Source organism: Helianthus annuus, chromosome 8, assembly GCF_002127325.2.
Source record: "Helianthus annuus cultivar XRQ/B chromosome 8, HanXRQr2.0-SUNRISE, whole genome shotgun sequence".
NCBI classification, from domain to species: Eukaryota; Viridiplantae; Streptophyta; class Magnoliopsida; order Asterales; family Asteraceae; genus Helianthus; species Helianthus annuus.
In genome coordinates this window covers 42269764-42277330 of record NC_035440.2, presented here as the reverse complement: position 1 = coordinate 42277330, position 7567 = coordinate 42269764, and the positions used below count along the sequence as shown (strand labels likewise).

The 7567-nt window shown below is 36.1% G+C and overlaps 1 protein-coding gene across 1 annotated transcript; it reads left to right on the top strand.

Annotated features, from left to right (window-relative positions):
* The first annotated feature begins 490 nt into the window (after positions 1-490).
* On the top strand, positions 491-6678 carry LOC110872664 (interaptin). Its single transcript, XM_035975974.1, has 4 exons — positions 491-751; positions 1342-1986; positions 3266-3598; positions 3902-6678. The coding sequence occupies exon 4, from the start codon at positions 5869-5871 to the stop codon at positions 6676-6678; it is 810 nt and encodes a 269-aa protein (XP_035831867.1). The 5' UTR covers positions 491-751; positions 1342-1986; positions 3266-3598; positions 3902-5868.
* Positions 6679-7567: the final 889 nt, after the last annotated feature.

Below are 7567 nucleotides of genomic sequence, written 5' to 3'. Positions count from 1 at the left end.
AGTTTAGCAGGTTATCAATTGCACAGTTTATCGAGAAGTTGGAGGCACAGGATCTGGAGCAGCAGAAAATTGCTAGAATGAACAGTTCAACTCATCAACAAGATATTAAATTGTACTATAAAGGAAATGTTCAAACAGTTGAAGCTAGTCCAAAAATTCAAACAGCTTTTAGTGCAGGAAACTCATCCGGAACATCTAGTCCAAGCTCAGTCAACACTAGTGGATTTTCAAGTGTGAATCCTCCAAGTGTTCAAAGTACATCTGCTGGAAATGGTCATCTGATTCAGTGCAATGTAGCTCTACATCTATAATACTATAAAAAGGAGAAGTGATGTACAAGACGGTAATTTTGCCATGTTTACAACTTATAAAACATCATGTACAAGGATTTGTAAGCCATTTTAAAAGGGTTTACTCAAAATTTTAAGACACTTCAAGGGTAAACTAGGCTTTTTACCCAATGAATTGAATGGGATTTGATGCTAGCCTGCAAATGAAGCGTCTCGCCTCCATACCAACACACGGTTACATATCTCTCCTCATCTCTACGAAAACCACCTCAAATCTTATTATTCTCCTTCGTCACTCTCATCCACCACCCTTACGCCACCATAACCGCTGTCATGGGAGACGATTCCGGCATGGACGCTCTTCACATTCTCGAGTTTTCGTTTAACTTCAATCGCTTATCTAAATTTGTTTTCATTGCGGCCGTAACCCCAACTCAAATCCTCATCCAACTGTCTTAGAGGTATAATATTTCAGATTTGTTATCTTTTAGTTTTGAAATTCGATTATATAAAATCCTAGATGTTTTGTGTTAATTGACGTTTGTTTCTATCCAAGTTCGGGTTTTTATTTGGGGGTTTATGTTAGTTTGAAGCTGTGTGATTGATTAAGAAAGTAATAGATAAGATGATCAAATTGGGAATTTCTTGTGGAATAAAAGGATTTCTTTTGTTAAATGGGAGTAGAAGTGTTTTAAATTAGGTTAAATAAATTTGTAAATTAGCAATTTTGTGTAACCATTTGAATCTATGATGGTTAGTTACGTTGTAGCTGGTTTGAAGTTGGATGACTTGATACTGATTACTTGATTTGTCGATACCTCGATAGTTATAAGAGGAATCTGTTTATCTGCCCCTTCACAGAACATGTTATTGTGACCTCAAGTCACATTAATTAAATAATTAGTTCCATAAGGACAGTCGAAACGCCCCTTAATGATTATGATTTTCTGATTATTTTTGGGTAAAATAATAAGACACTAAAAATTCAGAATAGGTGACCTCGATTAGGTTTTTTTTGTTTCAATGTTAGTTGGTGTTGATTGTCTTACAGATTAGATCAACTTCATCCTCAATGGCACCACAACGCTTTCATGACGTTCGAGAAAGTGCCCGATCAGATGTTCCTACCATGCTCCATTTGCGCGCAGAGGTAACACGTTATTGATTATATGTATAAACGGAGATTTGTATGATTTATCGAGTTTAAGTTTTTGATAATATAATGAATTAAGTTTGGTTCTGATTAATCATGATTATAGTATGAGTTTTGTGGATTATTTAGATCAAATCATCTATCGGTTTTTACACCTAATTGTGAATTCAATTCACTTCACGGAAGTACTGGGAGCTTTGTGTGTTAATAGGGGTCTTGGGGCGGACCTGTTTCGGATCTTGTTAAATTTTATAAGAACTATCTTAAAGATTTGAACAAAAAGGTATCCGGTCAATTTTTAAGAAGGCAGCATGTAGTCAGGTTAGTCTCTCCTCTACCCTTTTGGCCAATTTTTGGAAAACAAAAGTCAGCATAATGCCTTTTTGGGTCGGTTTATGTCAGCTAGGGCTGTGTAACAATGTCCGATTTGTGACAGTCACCTCTATTTCCATCCCACCCCCAGTTAAGAACAACACATTGATTAACGATGAAGAAGCATACAGGATGATACTGGAGATCCAGGGTTTGGTCGAAGGTTTCATGGTAAGTCAATTCTATGCCTGAAATTGGTTTCCGATATTTCACATTTTTATTTGTGTGCAACTGTTTTGCTCTCATTTATCGCTATTATATGCATCTGGCATTATATTTGGTACACATCTTGGAGATATAGGCATTATAATATTGCATGAATGAACCAGAGCATGATGAGGAGCTTCGTGAGTATAGCTTGCAGGTATAATTTTTTTTACACATCATTCTTTGAGTTGAATTGCCACATCTGCGAGTCCACACGGCAATTATTGGATCTCAGTTTTTTCCCACTGCTCCAGAATGTAAGATACATAAATATGTCACATGGACAAGCAAATTGATAGAAAAACACTAATTGGGAGTTATGTATGTGCTGAACAACCAGGTGAGTTTAGGTGGCATGCTGGTTCCCTTACTCAGGTTCGTTTTTCTCTTTTATATTATTTACTTTTGCTTTGATAGAAGTTAATATCTCGGTTCTTGATTACATGCTTCTATTATCAGTAGGCTATTCTTAATAGACTTTGGGTTGTCTTTGAGGACATTGATAAAGCTCCTTCAGATGTTCAATCCATTTTGTTACCTTTGGTAGAGGGTTCTAGCTCCTAATATGATACAATCCTTTTCAAAACAGCAACCATGGAAGAAATCATCGAGAACGACAAACTTACTCTTCATGGACCCGACGAATCCGCAATGGGGTTGGAGCTGGTTAGAGCGATACATGGCAGGCCGGCCATGGGAGACTGAGAAAAATCAATCATCAGCTAAAAACGGCATCAACATTACCGGACCCGAAATCGCGAAATCGTATGCACGTCGGCAACTCAACTCTACCCCTAAACCCCAAAGTCAGCAGCGGGTGGTCCAGTAGCATCGCAGAAGGTCAAATGCAGGTCAAACTCTAGAACAACCTTCGGGTTCACAGATGTGGTATGGCTTACTTGCATGAAGATTGTAAGTTCTGACTTCAGACTCTCCGGAATTTTTTTTATTTACTTATTAATTCCGTAACTGTGATGTTCGTATTGTGTATCAGTATCTGACTTAAGCACTATGATTGGTTTACTAAACAATCAAATTTCGTGTTTTATACAGCTGAATGCATTCTGGTTGAAATGGGCATGTTTCGATTTTGCTTTATATCAAATTGGCCAGATATGATATGTTTTTGTAAATGGGTAATCAAATGTGCTCTGTAAAAGTTAATTCTTTCTTCGCAATAATCAGAGTATAGTATATTTCCTGTAAGAATTGTAATTCAACATGTGTTGTTGGGTTGATGCAGGTACAACTAGGTAATTATCTTATATATAAGACTATTAGAAAGTTGAGTGATTGGATAAGGAGCCAGTCTTGTCGACTAAGCCTTGCAAAACAGGTAGGTTGAGTGATGAATCAGACTGGGTTTGGGTGAAAACGGGTTTTGAGAAAAAAATGAGTTCGGCTGGTGATCCAATTGTGTAAACTAGCAGATGTGGGCGCCAAAACATATATTCTACAAATTGGCACACGATGTCAACATCTGTACTTTTTTTGGAGACTAGATCTAGAGGGTCTGTTTCGTTCATCTACGAGTTTTGACCCATTTTTATCAAGTTCGTCTCTCTTGGCGATTAAGGTAACCATTGCACCCCTTTCTTTTTATTTATTTTTCCCATTTATCTCAAGAGTTTAAAATTTAACTTCATAAAATCAAATCTTACAAGTTAGAAATAACAAAACATCGTGTATATTTTTACATAACACATTACTTCATTTATTATTAATTTTTCATGTAAACCAAGGGCTTTCATCGATTTACTTATGGATGAGAAGGTAGATTATATTTAGTTTCTAAACATTTTTCCCGCCCAGTTAGATTATACGTTCCAATTGTGATTCCGAGATTCTGACAACAGATCATTTATTTACGTCATGTTAGGTGTCTACGGTGATTTAGCAGCGTGTTAGTGTGTGGTCCGGTGTTCTGCAAATTTTCGCCTTTTCGGTTAGAGGCCTTTTGGAGTTTCACTGTCATGTGGGATTGTGAAAGCAAAAATTAGAAGTGTTTCATGGCATTGTCATATTGGTGTGTTGGCGGATATGGAAAGTGAGGAATGAGATGCTTTTTTCGAGTATCGAGGTGGAAATAAAAGACATTATAGGAGACGTAAGGTCTATATGGTTATTTTGGTTCAAGAATATATCAAAGGGTAAATCGTTAGAATGGTAAAAAAAAAAAAAAAATGGCACAATCCCATTTTTGTTCCATCAGATCCTTGTTTCCTAATTAATGAGATTTGAGAGGTGTTTAGCAGTATACATACTGCATACATACTGTAGGGTTTTTTTCCATAAAAAACAAGCAAGGTGTGACTGGTAAGTTGACTTTTGGACTTTGACAACATGTTTTTTCAACTATTAGACCATGTGTAGTGGGGCATTATGGGGGCATTATAACAAAAAAAAACGCCCACTCTTCCATTACATAGGGCATTATGGGGCATTATGGGGGAAAAAAATTTGCTTGGGCATTATAATTATAACGCCATTTTGCACTTGTTAGAGGTATGACTTGAGTTGACCCACCAATGAGAAATCACTTTGTTTTTTTGTTTTTTTTTTTTAAGGATTGAAAGGGGCATTATCCCCACTACACCACTTTATGCTATAATGCCCCATGCTGACTGGGTTGCCACGTGTCGGATAATGCCCCATGGTGGGGGCATTATAACAAGTTACCACTACACATGGTCTTATGACCAGATTGTTCAATCTACTTGGAAGCTTTAGTGGAGATAATAGTAATATGGTATTAGGGGGATGATGTTCATCAAGTATCTTTATAAAAGTTTTAAAGAAGTGAGTTGAAGTTTAGTTTTGTTAAGGTCTTTGACTAAATGAAAAGGTCAACTGTTGAGTTAAGTGTTTATAAATTGATTGTTTTTGTTAGAAAATAAAATTTATTAACGGTTGAAATATTTTTTAAGGGGTTTAGATAAATACAGTGATCTGAAGTTTAGTAAAAGTTTTATGCCATATAAGGGGATATAGAAGATCTATGGTTGCATTCTTATAAATATTCTTACAATACCTATTTTATAAATATCCTACGTTTGCATTTCGTTTCTTTGCTTACGAGTCTATTTAATGTTGGTTAGGGTTCTTCCCTTTTGATTTGGTTGCTTTGTCTATGTCGATAGTGTCCAGCTGTCTTTTTAAACATGTTTTTTTTTTAAATTTTGATAGAGTCCAACAAGTGGTGGTTTGGAAACCAATGTATTAGAAACTTTAACACTACCAATATGCAACCTCAGTGGTGGTTGTTGTAGAGCAGGTTAATACTACCATTTATGCAATGTGTCGCGGCAACGCGCGGGCATTTCCACTAGTCTTCAAAATGGACAAAATTATTCTGAAGAGGTTGTAAAGAATCATATGGGATTATTGGTCACTGCATTAGAGTCTTACGAAGGGTTGATTGCCGGAAAAATTGGCAATCCAATGCTCACAAAGGAAGATTATGACCAAATCGATGCAGAGGAGCTGGAACTGATGGATATTAAATGGGCTTTAGCGAGTGTTTTGAGGAGAGCAGAAAAGTTTAGATTGATTACAGGAAGAAATGACTTCTTGGATGCAAACCTTTCTAATCTAGGATTTGATAAATCTAAAGTTGTCTGTTTTCGTTGCAGGGAGAAAGGTCATTTTAAAAGAGAATGCAAGAATCAGGAGCCGAGAGGAGCAAAGGAGACGTCTGGGAAAGATGATTATTATAGGAAATCCATTTATCAGCAAATCACTCATCAACCACATCAACAAAAAGAAGCTCAAACGGCACATGGAAGAATGATCGAGGATGCAAACAGGAAAGCTTATTATGGCATCGTTGATTAAGATGATGAGAAAATGGCTGAAGTTTTTAGCCGGGACAAGTTTATTCCAGCTAATTCAAATGTTCAAGCGTTTATTGCACATATTATTCGAAAGCCAGAAATGCTGAAGGAATGGATGGAAGTGTTATCTGATGAAGAGAAAAGTGAAGATGAAGGATCTGTTTCATCGGAAAACAGTTCATCAGAAACAAGTGATAGTGATGAAGAGATGGAACAGATAAATCTTGGAAAAACGCATTTATCTTCTGATACTTTTGAATTTTATTTTGCAGAAAAATTGAAGAAAGTGAAAGAGAAGAAAGCTGCAAAAGAATTGAAAGAAGTTAAAGTGTTTGAGAAAATTGTGGAAGTTGAAAAGATAGTTGAAGTCGAGAAGATTGTTGAAATCACAAAACCCTGTCTTACATGTTTAGAGTCTTGTAAACAATGTATAGAAAAAGATGAGAGGTTTAGTGAGTTAGAAAAGTTGAAAGAACAATTGTTGTTTGATGTAAAGAATTTGAAAAAGTCGTATGATGTATTGAACAGACATGTGAATAGTCTGGAGAAGACTAGCTCTGAAAGAGAGAAAGCTTTGAAGATGATGAATGCTACCATGATGACAAAGCAGAAAGAGATCAACTTGTACATAGAAGAATGTGCAAAGTGGAAGAAAGAGTTGGATAGTGAAGCAGCTGAGAATGAAAGAATCAGAAGATTGCTGCGAAGTTACACAAGTTGTGACTACATAATCGATAGAATTTATCCAACAGTTAAAGGTTTTGAAGCGTTTAAAGGTGAAGAAACAAAGTCAAAGAAGAAGAAGAAAACTGATAAGAAATAGGGTGTCTGTTATAATAAGTGTCCGCCTCCGATTTGGGAAGGGTATTCGCCTAGAAAACCTAGTGAGGAAGAACTAAAACAGGCGGTCAATATTAAGTTAGAATCCGAGATAACCGATGTTTTACTGGACAATATTGACGTCACATTTACAGCGTCCGACACAGATCATGAGTCCGAATTGATAAAACGAGTGGTCGATCAGGTGTTGGATAAGGATGAGGAGTCAGAGTCAAAGTCCGAGTCCGAAAGTTCGTGTCAATCAGTCGGGAGTTCAAATTCGTCCGAAAAGAGTTCAAAATCTTCGGGAAAACGGGTTTATAGCAAAGAATTTTTGTTGTCAAAATCTAATTTGAATGATGAAACATTTGAAGTTGTGTATACTTTGAATGATTCTGACAAATTATATTTTGATAAAGAGTTTCCAATAAGAGGTGTTAAACCAGAAATGATCAAAAAGGTTTTCAAACTAACCGGAATTAATATTTCTGAAATAAAAGATGAAAATCTTACAAGAAAACCAAGACTTTACACCTCAAAAGTACAACAACGATTAAACAAGAAAAAGAGTTACAATTCTGGTTCTGGTTTTCAAAAGAAACCTAACCAAAATCGTAGCTACAAAAAGAAAGGCTTAGGTTTTATTCCACCTGAAAACTATAAAAATGAAAAATTTTCTAAAAATACAAAATTTGTTTCAGGACCATCTGCTGAAGAGGAAAAGAAGAGCTCATTCTGGAGACAAACAAATCAAGAATTCCTAGCTGAGAAAAAGCAGAATGAAGTTCAGAGAAAAGAAACCAGAACTTGTTTTAGATGCAATGAAGTTGGACACATTGCATGGAATTGTCCTAAATCAACCAAGATAAAACAGGGAGTTTCTGGAAAACTGA